Source organism: Chelonia mydas, chromosome 11 (assembly GCF_015237465.2).
Source record: "Chelonia mydas isolate rCheMyd1 chromosome 11, rCheMyd1.pri.v2, whole genome shotgun sequence".
Taxonomy (NCBI): domain Eukaryota; kingdom Metazoa; phylum Chordata; order Testudines; family Cheloniidae; genus Chelonia; species Chelonia mydas.
In genome coordinates this window covers 74,395,685-74,414,832 of record NC_051251.2, presented here as the reverse complement: position 1 = coordinate 74,414,832, position 19,148 = coordinate 74,395,685, and the positions used below count along the sequence as shown (strand labels likewise).

The window sequence follows — 19,148 nt, the reverse complement described above, 5'->3', positions numbered from 1 at the left end:
TTGACTTTTTAATTCAAAGTTGCAAAACTGACAGACCTTTTTGCTAGACACAGGTAAATAGTGTTGTTTGGCTTTGGGATTTGGCATTTAACCCTTAAAAGGTAACTCAATGCTTTACAAAATTGAAAATGTTTTTAAGTAGTGGCTGCAGCAGGGCAGTCAAAATCAGGAGAAAAGAAATTTCTGGATTCTTTTTCTTTGGTTGGTTGGTTTTCGTTTGGTTTTGTAACAAAATAGTAGCTGACAGCTGTAGAAAAAAATAAGAAATTAAAAAAGACAGTGCCCCTCTGAAGCAACAGCAGGGGTGAGGTACACAAAACAAAAAGAAGCAATGTTAGAAACACTGAATCTTAAAATAGCTCTGAGTAATCAGACTGTCACTTTGATAAAGGTACATGAAAACTCTGTAAGCAAAAAAAAAAAGAAATAGTGACACCTTATGTAAAAATGGATCTGGATAATGTTATAGAAGTTAAACTATAGAAGGAATGTGCATTTGCCCCAGAACATGTGCAGGGTATATTGTAGAAGGGGCAAAAGAAATGCAAACATACCATGCTACTTAATTAAAATGCTATTAGGGCTCCAAAGGGAGCCACAATAGGTTGGGATTCACAATAGGTTCAGATTGCTGTGTGTTTTGGAAGCAGAAGTCAAAAGTAATCAAAAAACTCTGGTGAAAGTTGATTGTGTCTCTTTTAAGATTGAGTCTCTGAGCTGCTGATGGCTTTAAATCCAAAAGCAGGAAGCGTCTGTGAAAATGCAAATGACCTAAATGATAAAGGAAGGAAAGAACTAGCAGCACAAAGGAGCTGCAGATAAAGGACACACCTGGTCAGCAAACAAATTGTCTAAATAAAAGGCAAGGGATAACAAGAAAATTTAAATAAATTTAATGATAATAAGTACCCCTGTAACAATGTATAGTGTGTATGATTTTTGGAAAAACCCTTTAAGGTCGTATGGTAATGATACTTCTCAGTTATTATCCGTAAATAAAACTTAAAGCTTAACACAGCAGGAAAAACATTATAAACTTGGTCTGCTGTATAAGAAGGAAAACTCAGGGATTTAATGACGAAACAGTTGGATAATTTCCCCATAACCCTTAAAAGATAAAAGCCATTGAAACCTGGCCTGCCTATAGTACAAAAACAGGAAAATGTGGGGGCAATTCCTCTGTTTTGCCTGCAATCAGCAAGGATATTTGTAAAAGAAATATTTTAAGCAATAATCTGCCACCCCAAAAGGGGTAGAAACATGTTCTTTTTCTCTTTCAGAAAATCAGGAAAAGCTCATGCCAGCTGAAGAGCAACCCAATACCATGAATCTACTGTCACAATAGAAACTGTTTTGTGTTCTATGTTTTGTCTTGTTGCTAGCACTGTTGTGTGTTTAAAAAAAAATACTAAAGACCTGCAGGTAATTAAAAATAAATTAAGCTCTCTGTCCCAGCTACAGGACAGCCTGATACAAAAACAAGTACATGCCAATGTAGACTTGGTCCAAATTGGTCTGGGTAACCTAAAGCCCGATGGAATCTTTGGTAATGTCTTAATACTACCACATGGCTTATGCACAAGAAAAAAATTTAGAAATAGGAAACTACACAGCCATAGCTATGGGATGCACTGAAATGCAGATACTTGCACTAGCTACTTTGGAACACAAAATGTTCTGGGTCATACTGGGAAATATTAAGGGTTTGATGCATTTGTTAAAACAAAGGAAGAGATCATTGTTTGACACTTATCAATATGAATGGATGCAATACGTTTCCAGTATTGTAAACCAGACTTGTTAATGGGAGAAATTGTTGTCAAAACTGCACACCAACAGTCCCTGGAAGCAAAGGTATTGAAGGTTAGCCCACTCCCCATATTACACATGGGATCCTTCTGGCTACCCTGGAACCTCGAGCCAGTGGGCTGGGGAGGGAGGGAAGCTATTGGACACTAGAGGTTGTACCGAATGGACTCCTCAAAAGTGGGTGTGCCTCACCTTGCCTGTTGCCCCAGAACCTTGTGGTAAAGATACATCACTAGGATCATGTATGTGGCATGAATTGGAATCACAAACTCAAATTGCCTCACAGTACCTTCTCTTGAATAGGCTACATAGAAAGTGACACTGATGATTATAAATCTTAGGGGGATTATGTTGGATCATATTAAAGAAGTTCTGTATTAAAATCACAAATGAGTTTGATTCCCCATAGTTTAAATTCCAGGGTATTACTAATTAAGAGCTCTCTTGGTTTTTGGTACTGTTTCTCTCCCTCTATGTGTGAAACTTGCAAGCTGCTAATTGCGTTAGTACATTCTAAGACAGAGTCTGCTCTTAAAGCAATTCACACAGAGAGAGACTCAAAGCAATACTCTGTAACAACAGAAACAGCACCCAGAGACTCCCCACACTTTTGTTGTATTCATCTCGCTTTGTTAACAATTGTGATTAAAATATAGATAGAGGATGTATGTGGATCGATGCTTGGTGTGGATAATAACTGAATGATCAGGGAGGTGCCAGCTTAAGAATCCAGTGTCCATTGGCTGAAGAAGGCGTCAAGTGGAAATAACGAGAGGACCCCCGGAGGGCAGACTGGAATCCACCCAACAGCCTCAAGAATGGGAGAACCAAAGATAACCTCTAGCAGCACGGAGCCGTCAGGAATGTGACATCTGCTGATTGATTCAGCAACAGCATGATGAAGCAATTCCCATAGACTGGCATAGGAAGAAATCCCTATAAAAATGGACTCTAGAAAGTGAGAACTTTGGGGTCTGATTCTGCAACCCAACTTCCAGGAGCATCAGATGAGCATCTGACAAGGCCCTGCTCCCTCCTCATGTCCAGGCCACCTGGCCAGTGGCTTGGCATGAGCAACTCTAAGGCTGGTAACTATGATAACAACCTTGCAGAACCTGTGTGTGTGTGTTTGTATGAATGAATGTGTGAATAAATATGAGATTGAATGGAATGTTATAGCTATAACTAACGGCTTACTATGATTCTTTCTGTATCCACAATAAATGTGGTATTTTGCCTTTTCCCCTTTAATAAGATCTTGCTGGTTTTTATTTTATTGGTAGAACAATACAAGGTAAAGAGGTAAAAGCGGAGTGGATTTCATATCAATATTTGATAATAACGGAGAAAAAGGGGAAAATGTGGAAGGATTTTATATCAATCAATATTCAAGGATTTAAGAAAAGGACAACATCTGAGGAGGTTTCATGTTAACATCAGATGATTAGATGGTGAAAATCTCAGGGGAAAATAAATCAGATATCAAGAGAGAAAATGGGACAAAATGTCCAGGAATTTTCTGTCAATATTTCAGAACTGAAGAGAAAATGGGGTAAAACAAAACATTTCCTAATATAAGAGAAAAATACCAACATCTGAGGGGACTGTATGTCAATACTGAAGACCTGGAGGGAAAAGTGGAAACGTTTGAAGGGATTGTGGGTAGATCTGGCCTCTGCTGCGCCCTACACAAGACCCCCACAATCCTACTACATCCCGCCCCAGAAAACAGCAAAGGTGGATCCTCTGGGCCTGCCTAGGGCCGACACAGGCCTCCCAGCAGCAGCCGCTCAGAGCCCAGAAGGCTCAGAGAAAAGGAGCGGCGGGGCACAGCAGGTCAGTCCCTGGCTGGACTGAGGGAGTAAAGCAAGGGGGCTCTTCCCTGGCCTGGTGCGAGAGAAGAAGCGGAGGATGGCGCCCCTGCACAGGGCTGCAGACGGAAGGGCCCCGCAGGAAGAGGCCCAGGAAACAGCAGCGATGGACTGGGGCGAGCAGCACATGGCTGCTGTGTCGAGGGTCCCCAGGCTGGAGCCCGGGGCAGTGGCTGGGCCCGGGTTCCCCCAGCAACAGGGAAATGGTGTAACCCCCAAAAGGGGACAGGCCTCGTCTGGGAGCCCGAACAAAGGGCTGACTGTAAAGGGCCGGGAGCTGGGGCTGAAGGCCCTAGCCAGGGGAAGCAGACTGCTTCTTTGCTGGACTCTCAGACCCCGGCAGGGTTCACTGAGACTTTGGGCCTCGGCCCGGCGGCCGACCACGGAATTCCCCCCGCGCCGGCCGGCGGCTGCCGGGGACGCCGGGGGAGACGGGGTCTGGGATGCGGCGCCCCGCTGCTCCGAGATGCTCCCGAGGCCAGTGCCCCACCCGGCCCTTATCCAGCCACGCACAACGAACAGCGCAAGGCGATGGGTCCCCCGGCCTGACAGCCACGGGGCGGCGGGGAGCCCTGGGCCGCGCTGCCTCACCGGGAGCAGGGAGCGCGGAGGAGCCGGAGGCCCCGGGGTGGGCAGGGGGGTCTGGCAGCTCCTGGCTGGAGGGGCCCGGGGGAGCAGGGGGCTGGGCAGAGACAGGGGCACGAGCCGTGGCCGAGAGCGGAGGACCCGTCGCGGGAGGCGAAGGGGAGGCGACGGGGGTTTACACCCCACTGGCTCACGCCGGAGCAGCAGGGCGAGCCGGGAGGGTTGTGTGGGGCCGGGAGGGGGAAGAGGTGACGTCAGAGGGGATTTCTTCACACACACCCCCGTGCGGGCCCCGGCTCGCCCCCCCCGCAATGTCCTGGCTGCCCCGAGCTGGGCAAATCTACCGCAGGTCACACGGTCTCTCCGCCCCCCCGTCCCGGGGCAGCCCCGGCCGGCGCAGGCCCAGCGCGGGAGCAGACCCCGGCCCGGCCCCTCGCTTACCTGGTGTCCGGCCCGGGGCGAGGCCCAGCCCCGCGGGGGAAGCCCGCTCCGGCCGGGCGAGCAGCCGCGGCCCCGAAGGTCTCCCCGTGGCCCAGCCGGGGTGGCCAGGACCGGCTCGGCCCTTTGTTCTCCCCAGCGCCGCCCGCCCGCTCCCGCCTCCCGGCCCCGCCCGCTCCGCGGCTCCAGCCCCCCGGGCCCCGCCCGCAGGAGCTCCCGCGCCGGGCACGGCGGCTGGGGAGACAGCGGGCCGGGGCCGGGGCCGGGCAGGAAAGCGCCTCTGCTCGCCCCGCCTGTCCCCGCTCCCCGGCCGGGGCTGGGCCGGCTCCTCCGGCTGCTCGGTCCCGTCGGCTGAGGCGCCGGCCCGGGCTGGGCACGTGCCCTGCTGGCCTGGGGCCCCGGGGAAGCCCGGCGGGGGCGGGCAGAGTCGGGGCGGGGGCAGACTGGGTCCCAGGAGGGGCAAACAGCTGGGGCGGGGCAGGAGAGGGGCCGGGGGCAGGAGCCGGGGTGAGCATGGGGCAGAGGCACCGCCAGAGGGGGGAGGGGGAAAGCCGGGGGCTGGGGGCAGAGAGGATAAAAGTGCCCCAAATGGGGGGTGACCCATCTGCACTGGCTGACAACATGGGGAAAGGGGGGCAGAAGGTCACGCCTGGCCTCTGGGCCAGTGCCCCCCACCCCTGAACTGCGGACTCCCCTCACCGCCTCCTGACACTGCAGCCCCCGCCGGGCTCCCTCTGCCGGGCCTGCCTGGCGCCCCTGGGTGAGACCTGCCCGTGGGGAGCCGGAGCAGCCCCCCGCACGCTCCCAATTCTAGCGGGCTGGGGGACTGCTGCTCTGAAGCAGGGGTTCTGCCCCCTCCGTGCCCCATGGCAGGGGGTGGGATGGGGGTTGTGCTGGAGTCCTAGGCCCAGAGCATGGGGGGGAATTCCACACCCGCCTCCCCTACAGAGCCCAACCAGGGGTTTATCCAGCAAAGGGCAGGGAGGCTGCACCAGAAGAGTCATTAAGAACTGCCAGATTGCAATTATTAAAGCCCTGCCCAGCGCTAGAATAACCCTTCTCCCAGGTGGAGTCAGCCGCAAGAGGGGCTGGGTTCAATATCTAGGAGTTCCTCTTAACAACAGAAGCCAGAACCGTCTTGAGCTGTCAACTAGTAATCTGGGAAAATTTACCACCACCATGTGATACCGAAGAGGCAATACTCCCTCTCTTGCAAGCACTGAGTCTGTGTAACAAAAGACACTTTTAGGAAGAGGGAAAAGGCAACCTAGCATTTATTTGGGAAAACACCAGAACCATGGTTCAAAAACATGTGACCACAAGCCTCCCCACCCAGTACATGAGGAAATGTCCTTTGCCTGTTTCCCACCTTGCAATGTGAAATTCTGACAATAGGGTTGCCAACTTTCTGATTGCAGAAAACCAAACACCCTTGCCCTGCCCCTGTTCACTCCATCCCCCCTCCCTAGCTCACTCACTCATGTTTACCGGGCTCGGGCAGGGGGTTGGGATGCAGGAGGGGGTGAGGGATCCAGCTGGGGGGGAAGACTCCAGGCTGGGGATGAGAGAGTTGGGGTGCAGGAGGGAGATCCAGGCTGGGGGGTGGGGCTGAGGAGTTCAGAGTGTGGGAGGGGGCTCCAGGTGGGAGCAGGGGGTTGGGGTGTGAGAGGGGGTATGGGCAGTGGGCTGGGGGTGTGAGCTCTGGGATGGGGCCAGAAATGAGGGGTTCAGGGTGCAGGAGAGGGCTTCAGGCTGGGGAGGGAGGAGGGCTCTGGCTGGGGGTGCGGGCTCTGGGGTGAGGCTGGGAATGAGGGATTTGGGGTTAAGGGGCTCAGGGCTGGAGCAAAGAGTTGGGGTGCAGGAGGGGGCTCAGGACTGGGGATTAAGTAATGGGAGGGGATGGGGCACGGTGTTTGGGTGCGGAGTGCAGGCTCTGGGAGGGAGTTTGTGTAGGGGCTCAGGGCTTGGGCAGGAGGCTGGGGTCCGGGGGTTGGGGGGCAGGCTCCAGGCAGCGCTTACTTCAGGTGGCTCCCAGGAAGCAATTTCCAGCAAATGGGAGCTCCAGAGCTGGCACTTGGGGAGGGGGTGCCTAGGAGCCAGAGGGATGTGCTGGCCACTTCCGGGAACCACACGGAGCCGGCTGCTGTGGCCAACCGGACTTTTAGCTGCCCAGTCAGCTGTGCTGACTGCAGACACCAGGGTCCCTTTTCGACCAGGTGTTCCAGTTGAAGACTGAATGCCTGGCAACCCTAAAACAAATGCTCCTTTAACACACCACTTCCTTCTCCTGCACTGCAACCCATTCACAGTTTGCCAACCAAGGACAGCCAAGACCCAGAGTGCAGAGGTGCGTTCATGTGGGTTCAGCACCAGCCCCTGAGGGGAGCAGCAACCAATGCAACTAGCTCACAGAGGTGGGGCTGGGTCACTGGAATCTCTGTGCTAACCCCATGTCCTGGGGTGGGCAGTGGAAAGGGGAACTCTTAGAGCTCAGACCTGTGGGTGCCCCCACAGTTCATTGACACCCAGTGACTGTGAGAGCTGCAAACTGCGGAGTCTGGAGTTCAGGGCAAGCTGTGGCTGGGGGGCTAGGATGCAGGGCCCTGTGTACTGGCTCCCTGGAGGGAGAGAATGCAAGCCTTGTCCTGGAGTTGCTGTAGGGGTTGGGGTTGGGGAGGCTGCAGTGGAGGGTCAGAGTATGGCAATCTCCCCAGGACTGCTGAACCCCCTCTGCCAGTGACCCCGCAGGAGGACAGCATGCTTCCAAACTCCAACGGGCTCCAGCTTCGGGTCTCCCTCTTTGTGATCTAAAGAGGAGCTTTACTCCTGTCCTGGGCAGGTGGCTGCGCTTGGTATGCCCAACCCAGGCAAAGCACTCAGTTGGTGGAAGTGCTTTATTCCCTGTTAGCCCCAGCTGCCCTTTTACCTGAGTAGGTGTTCCCCCTGGGGCAGTGCTGTGTAATCATCACCTTATTTAACTAGAGCCTCAAGGCACAGGATACTCTCCACTGTGGGACACATCATGTGGAGTCTGAAATGGATTTCACACAGAGCTGCATTAAGGTTAATCTAGTACAAAAAGAGATCGTTGCCAGTATATATTTAAGGCAGTCAGTTACCAGACTGTGTCTCTGATACTCCAGTGTTGCCAACTCTCATGATTTTATTGTGTCTTTAGATTTGTGGTGTTCTTGCTGGAATACTATTACAAGAGCAAAGCTTGGGGATGTGAAGCAACTAAACCCTAAAGGCTCAAAAGCCAGAAGACAAATTACAAGAACCCAACATTTATTTTGGAAAAAAAACCTCATGATTGCTAGGCCAATCTGACGATTTGTCGGGGGAAACCCTGTCTTTTCCTTGCAGGTTAAAAACAAATGCACCCCAGCACCCAGGTCCCTTCAGAGTGCCACCTGTGGTATCCAGCCTCTCATCAAGGGATACGCACAGAAATCTCAGAAACTCTATTCCGTAGGAACAATGTAAGTACTGTAAGGGCCCTACCATCAATCAAACCCTAACCCCACCCTTTGACCCCTTAAACCCTGCCCACTTGTCACCAGAAGTCCTGCCCCATGGGGGTATTACTTCCGGGGTCAAGGTGGACACATGACCGGAAGCAAGGTGTGTCTCATAGCATTCAGCCAACTGCTGGGTTGTATTAAACTGTCCAATAGCATTCTACCAACTCCTGAGGTCATATTTAAACTGTCCAATAGAGTTCTGCCAAGTCCAGGGGTTATATTTAAACTGTCCAATAGCATCTGAGAATTCCTGAGGTTTTATTTCATTTCATATTAATCAGAACTCACCATCCTCACCCACCCACCCCCCTTACTATGGGTGCACCCCCATCAAATTTAACCCTATGGCAACAAGGATGAGTAATCACAGTCACCCTGGCTCTTCAGTGGGGGTGTGGTTAAAATCATTCAGTTCAACAGGATAAGTCAGCTCTATTGTACTCAACCACATATCTGAACCATCCCTGGTGGTTTTTTTATTGTAAACACATTTTTAGGATTTTTTTTCCCCCTCCCACAACATACATTTCAGCTTTTTGCTGTAAATGGGTCTCTTTTACACAAAAACACAAGAGCTAGGTTCTCACAAACAATTTATTTTTTATTTAAAAGACATACAGCTCCTTGAAAACAAACCAAGATGCTTCATTAAAACTTTTAGCTCACGTAAGGGCCAAAGGCCTTCTAACACAAACACAGATAGTCACAAAGCCCTTTTCAATGTTTTTTTTTTTTAAATTTACAGCTACTAAGTTTTATATTGTATGTTTGTCCCCTCACCATTCTCTAACTTAATCGTTTTAGATTTCTTACAAATAGCCTTTTTCTGAAGCAGGGTTCTGTAACTTTTTGTGCAGACTAGACGGTCAGTATAGCTCTGCAAGCAGGCATCTTCTGGTTTGGTCATTTTCTTTAAAACAGGGTCAGGGTCTCCACTGAATTGCACAGCATTTATCAAGGTCACCCATTGCGCTAAATGTTCTTGGGTGAGGCACAGACATTGCATAGCATAACCTATGGCAATCACAGTGTTTAGTAAGCTTTCCAAACCCAGCTCAGCACACAGGCCCCGGAGCTTGCAGTTTATATCCACTGAAGTCCAAGTCACACAGTCACGGCACCACTGGCCTGGCGCATCTATGACACAGCCCTCACAATCTTCAGAAAGCTTTTCCCTAAGACAGTGGTTAAGGACAGCATAAACAGCAACGCGTACAATAGTCCGCATGACTTTTTTACGCTCACGACGTGGCACTGGCTCAGTTAGTTCCATGCCAAGCCTCCTCCTAAACTCCTCATAGCCGTCATCCTCGGAGTCCTCTTCAACATTTTGTATCAGCGTTGAGCAAAAACAAGGTGGGCCTGGTTCATCTTCGCTGCTTGATGCAATGTTGTCCAGGGCCTCCAGGTCCTCTAGAAAGGCGTTGTCGAGCTGTCGAGAGATTTTCAGACAAGAAACAAGTGTAAGTTCCCACTGCTTGTTTTTAGATTTACACAACCCCCGGTTCCTAACCCATTACACCCCATCATCATCCATCACTTCTTCATCATTCATTCACCTGAGCGACGTCTTTTCGGTTCACCTTGTCCGCCGGTGACTCCCCCGAGCTGAGTTCGCCTTCTTCCTCCAGGGGGGTGGATGAGAAGAGGCCGTCACACTCATCGGGGTGTCTCACAAGCAGTTGGGTTTCAGGTTCTGGCATATCCATCAATGGCTGGGCCAAAGGCTCCCCTTGGTCACTCCCTCCTCCTCCTCGGAACTGTCGCCGATGTAGCGCTTTCTCTGCGGATGGTCAAAGACCCTCGGGGCTAAAACAAAGTCTGAAGTTCTCATGGGGCTAGTGAAGGAGTCCATGTTTCCACGATTTCTAAAACACGCATTCTTGGTAAAAGGTGGCCCCTTCTGCCTGGCGCTGGGCCTTATGGGGTGATGGTGCTGCACTCTGATTTGCAGAGGACGCTGGGAGGAGTTCTTAGAGGGGTCACTTGACCCTTTTCTGGGTGGTTCACCCCATCCCAGAACCTGCCCTATTTTGGTCAAATCTGCTCTCGGGGCAGTCCTATGCGGCTGAAACCCATCGCAATAGGTAGAGGGTGATGGGAGGAGTTCTTAGACGGGTCACATGAACCGCTTCTGGACAGGTAACCCCCATCCTCTGAACTGCCCCTGATTGGTCAAGTCTCCTCTCAGGGCGGTCCTACGGGGGCAAAACCCATCCTGATTGGTAGAGGGCAGTGGGAGGAGTTCTTAGAGGGGTCACATGACACACCTTGCTTCCGGGGACTTCCGGTGACATGTGGGCAGGGTTTAAGGGGTCAAGGGGCGGGGTTAGGGTTTGATTGATAGTAAGGCCCTTATACTACTAGTGTACCCCAGTTTTGCCTTAGCCCACCTCTCCTGTATTATGTAGAGCACTTGAGTTCTATTAAAAAACAAATGGAAATTTCTTTATGAAAGAATAGAGATTCAAAGAGAAATCAATATGAGAGATGGGAACAAATGGCAACATATACAACAACATCATAACACACATTCTAAAAGCCCATACTTAGCTAGATACATGGATTCTAAGGCCAGAAGGGACAAATAGTGATTATCCAGTCTGACCTCCTGTATAGCACAGGTCAGAGAACTTCTCCAAAATGATTCTTAGAGCAGATCTTTTAGAAAAACATGTAATTTAGATTGAAAAATTGTCTGTGATGGAAAATCTATCACAACCTTTGGTAAATTGTTCCAATGGTTAATTACTCTATCCATTAAAAATATACACCTCCTATCCAGTCTGATTTTTCTCTAGCTTCAACTTCCAGACACTGGACTGTATTAGAGCTTTCTCTGCTAGATTCATGAGCCCATTATTAAATATTTGTTTCCCATGTAGGTACTTATAAACTGTGATCAAGTCACCCCTTAACCTTCTCTTTAGTAAATTACATAGATTGAGCTCCATGAGTCTATCACTAACAGGCCTGTTTTCTAATCTTTTAATCATTCTTGTGGCTCTTCTCTGACCCCTCTCCAATTTATCAACATCCTTCTTGAATTGTGGACACCAGAACTGGACACAGTATGGAAGCAGCGGTTGCACCAGTGCCAAATACAGAGATAAAATAATCTCTCTACTCCCACTCAAGATTCCCCTGTTTATGCATCCCAGGATTTCATTAGCTCTTTTGGCTATAGCATCACACTGAGAGCTCATGCTCAGCTGATTATCTACCATGACCCCCAAGTCTTTTTTCAGAGTTTCTGCTTCCCAGGATGGAGTCCCCCATAGTGTAAATATGGTCTACATTCTTTGTTCCTAGATGTATATCTTTACATTTAGCTGCATGAAAAGCATATTGCTTGCACCTATTTCACCAAGCAATCTAGCTTGCTGTGAATCAGTGACCTGTCCTCTTTATTTTTCACCACTCACAAAATTTTTGTCACCTGCAAACTTCATCAGTGATGATTTTATGTTTTCTTCTGAGTCATTGATGAAGATGTTAAATAACATAGGGCCAAGAAATGATCCCTGTGGGACCCCACTGGAAACACACCAGCTTGATTATAATTCCTTGGTACAGTGACATTTTGAGACCTATCAATTATCAAACTTTTAATCCATTTAATGTGTGCCATGTTAATTTAATATCACTCTAGTTTTTTAATCAGTGTAGTGAGGTGAGATACCAAGTCAAATGCCTTACAGAAGTATAAATAAATTACATCAAAGCTATTATCTTTATCAACCATACTTGTAATCTCATTATAAAAAAGATATCAAGTTAGTTTGACAGGATCTAGTTTCCATAAACCTATGTAGATTTGCATACATTATCCTACTTTTTTCCTTTATTAATTGAGTCCTGTGTCAGCCACTTCATTATCTTGCGCAGTAGCTATGTCAGGCTGATAGGCCTGTAATTACTCAGGTCATCCTGTTTAGCCTTACAAAAATTGGCACGACATTAGCTTTCTTCCAGTCTTCTGGAACTTCCTTTGTGCTTCAAGATTTATTGAAAATCAACATGAAAGTTTCAGTGAGCTTCTCAGCCAGCTCTTTTAAAACTCTTGGATGCAAGCTATCTGCACTTGTGATTTAAAAGTGTCTAACTTTAATAGCTTCTGTTTAACATCCTCCAAAAATACTAGTGGAATGGAAAGAGTATTATCACTATATCATGAGACTCCATCATCTATTTTTTCCCCAAATACAGAACAGAAATATTTATTGAACACTTCTGCCTTTTCTGCATTATTATTGACAGTTCTACCATTTGCATCTAGTAATGGACCAATACCATTGTTAGGATTCTTTTTGTTCCTAATATGTGTTTAAAAACTTGTAGACTCAAGACTTTCAGGCCAGAAGGGACCATTGTGTTTATCTAGACTGAGCTCCTGCACGTCTCTTTTCAGCTTTGTGAAATTGGTCATATTAAATTCTGGGTGTCACGCTTTAGGAAAGGTGTGGATAAACTGGAGAGAGTCCAGAGGAGGAGAGAAACAAAAATGAGAAAAGGTTTAGAAAATCTGACCTATGAGGAAAGGTTAAAAAAAACAGGGCATCTTGAGTCTTGAGAAAAGAAGTCTGAGAGGGGACCTGAGAACATTATGCAAATATACTAAGGGTTGTTATCCAGAGGATGGTGATCAATTGGCCTCCATGTCCCCTGAAGGTAGGACAAGAAGTATTAGGGATAATCTGCAGCAAGGGAGGTTTAGGTTAGATATTAGGAAAAACTTTCAAACTATAAACGTAGGTAAGCTCTGGAAGAGGCTTCCAAGGGGGGTTGTGGAATCCTTCTCATTAGAGGTTTTTAAGAACAGGTTGGACAAACATCTATCAGGGATAGTCTAGATTCTTATTCGCTTCAGCTCCCAAGAGCAAAGCCTGTCTCTATGCTACCTGGCTGGTCTTCCGTGGGAACATCTCCTGGCTGGGCCTGAGCCCCCTTCCGAGGGGCGATGGGGTTCGGCGGGTCTGGGCTGTGTCCTCTCCTTAGGGTGAGGGAGGACGGTGAGTGACACCCTTGTGTGCAGATGATCTCCTCACTCAGTGGCTGCCAGCGCTCTAGCCCAGCACTGAGTGTCCCAGAGAGGAGCGGGGAGAGGCCAGGTTGGGTTGGGATTTTGGAGGAGTGATGTGGTTGGTGCGGAGGGCAGTTCAGGTCTCGGGATTGCTGGGTGCTCTGCGCCTCTGACCTTGCAGGTGCCTTGTGCAGTGCGACTGTTGTCACCAGTGAGCCCCCCACAGATGGCACCCCTGTGTGCTAGGCCCTGGGGGGGCTGTGAGAGCAGGAGTCAGCGTGGGTCCGTGAGGGTTGGTAGCCTCCTGCCCCGAGTCTCAGAGACCCTTTCCACCACAGAGGTGGCTGGACATTTCATCTCAGTGCTCCCCTCCGGTTGCTAGCTAATGCCCCTGAGCTAGCGTGTGCCGCTCTCTGTCCTGTGGGACCCCTCTCACGGGCGGGGTCTCCAGAGCCCCATGCTAAGGGGCTGATCTTCCGTCCTAGGCAGGGGGGACACGGCCATCCAGGTGAGGTGATGGGCCTTGAGCTCGGTGACCAGGAATGTGCCCTGCACTGAGCTGCCAGCATGGCAGGGGCTGGCCTGTGGGGGCAGGTGGGCTGCTCTCTCTCTCACTCAGGCCCCTCTGCAGCTTCCTGACGGGAAAGTGACTTTAAAAGAGCATCTCGATGGCCAGGGGTCGATCTCTACTGATTGCTGAGGGGAAGCTGCCCGGCCCACCCCTCCTCGCGCCGTCCCTGCAGCGCGGCCTGGCTTAGTTCACTGGTGCAGGGAGAGATCCCTGCTGCACTGAGGAGTGTCACAGGCGAACGGCTAGACAACGCCAAGCAAAACAAGTGTCATGTTACCCGCACAGCCCCTGAGCTAGCGCGAAGGAGACCCTGTGCCCACCCCCTGCTGCCACTGACCTACCCTGCCGGCCCCTCCCAGAGAGTAATGGGGTCATGTGCTTCCATGGGCCTTTCATCGGAGGTGATCCAAACTCCGTGACATAAGTGGGTCAGTGTTGTTCCTGCCCCTCTGTCCCTGCCCCTGTGGCTGTTGCAAAGAGGCCCGGTGGGCTGGGGGCAGGCGAGGGAAGGGAAGGGGAATGGGCAGTGTGGGGGAGGGCAGCAACGGGTGGGCAGGACCTTGAATCAGCGCAGGCTGAGAGTTCACTTTCTGCACTGTGTCCCCAGCTGCCAAGGGGCCAGATGAAGCCCAGCGCCTCCGTGAATCCTGGTTGAATGCTGGGAACGGTCCCCCTCACACAGATAAGGAGAGTCCTTCTCTCACCCTCAGTGGCAATGGAGAACCCAGCCCCTGCTGGCTGACGGGGCACAGGCAGCCGAGCCGGGCGGCGTTGGCGAGGAGGGGTGCCACAGCGCCGGCTCCTGGAGACGTTCTCTGCCTAGGACAGTGCACTGTGTGCACGCACTGTGCAGCCTCCACGCTGGAGTCGTTACTCTCCGTCCTCGCAGCCCAAATGGAATTACATGTCACAGCCCTGGAGCGGGAAATGCCAAAGAAACCCACCGCAGGAGCATCGAACCTCAAAAAGGGGAACTGCACAGAAGTGAGGAGGCTAGTGAAATGGAAATTGAAAGCAACATGCCAGGGTGAAATGCCAGCAAACGGCATGGAGACTATTTAAAAACACCATACTAGAGGATCACACTAAATCTATACCACAAATTAAAAAAAACCTGTATGAGGATCCAAAAAATGCCACCATGGCTAAACAGCAGAGTAAAAGAGGCACTTAGAGGCAAAAAGGCCTCCTTTAAAAATTGGAAGTCAAATCCTAGTGAGGAAAATACAAAGGAGCATAAACTCTGGCAAGACCAATGAAAAGTAGAAAAAGGCCAGCCAAAAAAGAATTTGAAGAGCAACTAACAAAGGGCACAACAACTACCAGCAAATTTATTTTTTAAGTACACAAGAAGCAGGAAATCTGTCAAACAGCAAAGCCACTAGACGATCGAGGTGCTAAAGGTGCACTCCAGGAAGACAAGGCCGATGCGGAGAAGCTAAATGAATTCTTTGCATCTATCTTCACTGCAGAGGATGTGGAGGAAATCCATACACGCCTGCCCTTCTTTTTTAGATGACACACGTTAGAATCATAGAATTATAGAACCATCAGGTCAGAAGGGACTGCAAGTTTCATCTAGTCTAACCCCTACCAAGATGCAGGACTTTGTGTGTCTAAACCACTCCAGCTGGAATCCCTTGACTGCAGGAGCTCCCAGATGCCCTAGCTCTCCTCTTTCCCTGACATCCTTCACTTCTCTGGCCGTTGGTTTGCTGCATCTTTGAATCCTCTCTCTATATCATTTGGCTCCAGCAGCTAGTTACCCAGGCTACACTCCCATTGCCATCCGTGGGGGTATCCTGGGCTGTGAGGGCTGCAGGTTTTGGCCCATGGTCAATGCACGTGCGATGGCTGCTGCACACCTACATGGTGATTCCTGCAGCCCATCGTGAATCCTGGCAGTGGGAATGGAGAGGGGGTGTCTGCAGGCAGAGCTTTCCTTGGCTTCCTGAATGGGAGCCTGACAGGGCTTGTGCCCTTGGTGGTGAAGGGCCCAGATTCAATCCCCACCCGTCCCCATGGTGTCATGGGATAAGAGGGAAGGTCCTCTCATGAGTAACTTGTTAAAAGATACAAAACACAGGGTAGGAATAAATGGTCAGTTTTTAGAATGGAGAGAGGTAAATAGTGGTGTCCCCCAGGGGTCTGTACTGTTCAACATATTCCTAAATGATCTGGAAAAAGGGGTAAACAGTGAGGTGGCAAAGTATGCAGATGATACAAAACTATTCAAGATAGTTAAGTCCAAAGCAAACTGCGAAGAGCTACAAAGCGATCTCACAAAACTGGGTGACTGAGCAACAATACGGCAGATGAACGTCAATGTTGATAAATGCAAAGTAATGCACATTGCAAAACATAATCCCAACAATACATATCAATGATGGGGTCTAAATTAGTTGTTATGACTCAAGAAAGCGATCTTGGAGTCATCGTGGGTAGTTCTCCCAAATCATCCACTCAATGTGCAGTGGCAATCAAAAAGGTGAACAGAATGTTGAGGAATCATTAGGAAAGGGATAAATAACAAAACAGAAAATATCATATTGCCTCTATTTAAATCTATGGTATGCCCACATCTTGAATACAATGGGCAGATCCAGTCGTCACATCTCAAAAAAAGATATATTGGAATTGGTAAAAGCATAGAAAAGGGAAACAAAAATGATGAGGGGTATAAAACTGCTTCCATATAAGAAGAGATTAAAAAGACTGGGACTTTTTAGCTTGGAAAAGAGAAAACTAAGGGGGAATGTGATGAAGGTCTGTAAAATCATTAGTAAAAAGTAAATAAGGAAGTTTCTCATATCACAAGAACTAGGGCTCATCAAATGAAATGAATAGGCAGCAGGTTTAAAACAAACAAAAGGAAGTATTTCTTCACACAACCCACAGTCAACCTGTGGAACTCCTTGCCAGGGGATGTTGTGAAGGCCAAGACTATAACAGGGTTCAAGAAAGAACTAGATAAATTTATGAAGGATTGATCCATTAATGGCTATTAGCCAGGTTAGGCAGGGATGGTGTCCCTAGCATCTGTTTGGCAGAAGCTGGGAGTGGGCAAGAGGGGATGGATCACTTGATGATTCCATGTCCTATCCATTCCCTCTGAAGCACCTGGCCCTGGCCACTGTCAGAAGACAGGATGCTGGGCTAGATGGACTTTTGGTCTGACCAAGTATGGCCATTCTTATGTTCTTCTTACGTTTTGTGTGTGGCCATGGTTTTCCTTACCCTTTGGTGTAGGCTGTTGAGGAGGTGGAGGTGAACCTGGCCATGGAGGAGGCAGTGTTTTGGGGCCTCAGCAGCACCGGGGTTGGGGGAGCTGGGTGGGAGGTTCTGATACGTGAGGTTTCACATGGGGTCCATGGAGCTGGAGAGGACAGAGCTGGGCCCAGAGTCCCAGGGAAGCTCCTCAGTTAGTTCCTGGAAGACCCAAAGGAGAATGTGAGATTCAGGCCCCACTGATCCCTGGGCACTTCCCAAAGAAGAGGCTGCCCAGACACAGCCAGCAGGATCCTTTGGCAACACAGCTGGGCCTCCCGATTCTTTCCTTCCCCTCCAACTTGACCCCTCTTCTGCCCTTCAATGTCTTCCAGTTGCCCCCTATCTCTTCACCACCAGCCTCAGCTGCCCGCCAGCCCCACAATTTCCCACTTGTCCTCTATCACTTACACCCAGAATTACCCCTTCTCTGCTGCGCAGTCCTCAGCCCCAGGAATCCCTACTCCCTGCTGCCCCTTTCACCCCACTGATCTCTCCCCCAGCCCTGGGGAGGTCTCTTCTCATCCCAGGTCTCCTGCCCTCCCTGCAGGTACCTGGTCCCATGTCCCACTCACCATGACCCTTTCCTCCAGGCTACTTTAGAGTTGGACATCTCCAGGGTGTCCTGCCAGCTCTTCTGTGCTGCGAAGTACACCGGCGATGCAGGAAGTGGATCTGCTCAGCCATGTCCTGAACCCTGCACGATGGGAGCCGGACATAGAGAGTCTGTTAGCCAGAGATACCTCATGCCATTTGTGATGAAGCGGGACTGTTCTTAATATTTCCTCTGAATATTGTGGGGGTGCCTCAGTTTCCCCTAGGCAGTTCTTAAGTATCTAGGTGCTGGGATAAGGGTGTATGATCGTTGCAGAGCCCTAGAGGGCAGGTGTGTGCAGGGGTCTGGACACAGAGAATGGCCAACACCCTGTTTCCTGGCAACTGATGGCCTGGGCCCTTCCCCCCTGCAAGGTGAGAGCTAAAGGGCTGGAGAACAAAGGAACCAGGTGCCCTCCTGGCCCGGGAAAGGAACAAAGCCCAGGGGAGGAGGGGCTGGAGGGAGTTTTCAGTTTGGGGCTGGCTGGGGACATGGAGTGAAGTGCAGATGTGGTTGTCTGGCTCACTGCCCCCCAAAATGGACCCAGCGAGGGGTCCTGTTCTCTCTACCTACAAGCTCTGTGTTAGACCATGTTCCTGTCGTCTAATAAACCTTCTGTTTTACTGGCTGGCTGAGAGTCGCATCTGACTGCGAAGTTGGGGTGCAGACCCTCTGGCTTCCCCAGGACCCCGCCTGGGCGGACTCGCTGTGGGAAGCGCATGGAAGGGCAGAGGATGCTGAATGCTCCGAGGTCAGACCCAGGAAGGTGGAATTTGTGTGAGCTGTGTGTCCTGAAGACAGTTTGCTCACAGAAAGGAGACTGCCCCAGAGTCCTGACTGGCTTCATAGGGAGCAGTTCCAGAGCATTGCCCGGGGACTCCGTGACACCATTCAAACCGGCTCTGGGTCTCATGCCCACCATGGGCGAGGCCAGGAAAGGGCCCCCCTTTCCCAAAACCAGCACCTCCTCCATCAGAGGCAGAGGCAGGGACAGGAGCTGGGACATGGCCTGTGGAGGGAGGGGACCCTGGATTGTGTGGGACATATGTCCCCTTCTTAGGGGACCTCAAATCTTAGGGGAGAAGCATCACCAGTAGGGGCTGTCGATGGTCAGGGACTAGAGCCCTCCACAGGGAGCAAGCAGGGCTGGGACGAGGGGCAGGAAAGATTCGGTTCCCACTAAGATAGGCCATGTTAATACCTTGTCTGCACCCTGGAGTTGTTCCATGATGACCTCTGGGCAGCTTCCTCCATGGCATCCTCCTCCTCCTCCTTCATTATCAGGTCCAATTCCTCCTCTTTGTGTTCCTCCTCCTCTTCCACTCTGCCCAGATCTTCCTCCTTCTCTTCCTCATAGACTTTAAGGCCAATAGGGACCATCATGATCATCTGGTCTGATGTCCTGCACATTGCAGGCCACAGCACCTCACCCACCCGCTCCTGTAACAAACCCAGAAACTCTGGC

General features: G+C 50.3%; 2 protein-coding genes across 3 annotated transcripts in view; both read right to left on the bottom strand.

Annotated features, from left to right (window-relative positions):
- LOC102939322 (zinc finger protein 271) overlaps positions 1–4,856 on the bottom strand; it is a 76,632-nt gene extending 71,776 nt beyond the window's left edge. Inside the window, exon 1 of the mRNA XM_043525794.1 lies at positions 4,707–4,856. The gene's annotated coding sequence lies outside the window, so the exon portion shown is untranslated. The remainder of the gene's footprint in view (positions 1–4,706) is intronic.
- Positions 4,857–8,807: 3,951 nt separating this feature from the next.
- LOC114021507 lies at positions 8,808–19,078 on the bottom strand. Of its 2 annotated transcripts, none has more exons than XM_037913138.2 (5): positions 18,885–19,078; positions 17,664–17,785; positions 17,059–17,250; positions 9,787–10,036; positions 8,808–9,659 (listed from the first exon to the last, which is right to left on the bottom strand). In XM_037913138.2, the coding sequence occupies exons 4-5, from the start codon at positions 9,934–9,936 to the stop codon at positions 8,976–8,978; spliced, it is 834 nt and encodes a 277-aa protein (XP_037769066.1). In that variant the 5' UTR covers positions 9,937–10,036; positions 17,059–17,250; positions 17,664–17,785; positions 18,885–19,078; the 3' UTR covers positions 8,808–8,975. The 2 variants fall into 2 exon arrangements, with proteins under 2 accessions (XP_037769066.1, XP_043381736.1); XM_043525801.1 differs by having other exon boundaries at positions 9,811–10,036.
- Positions 19,079–19,148: the final 70 nt, after the last annotated feature.

Coding starts and splice junctions, on each gene's coding strand:
- LOC114021507 (XM_037913138.2), bottom strand. CDS start 9,936: ATGGATATGCCAGAACCTGAAACCCAACTGCTTGTGAGACACCCCGAT. Junction 9,660..9,786: donor ACCGAAAAGACGTCGCTCAG/GTGAATGAATGA, acceptor ATCTCTCGACAG/CTCGACAACGCCTTTCTAGA.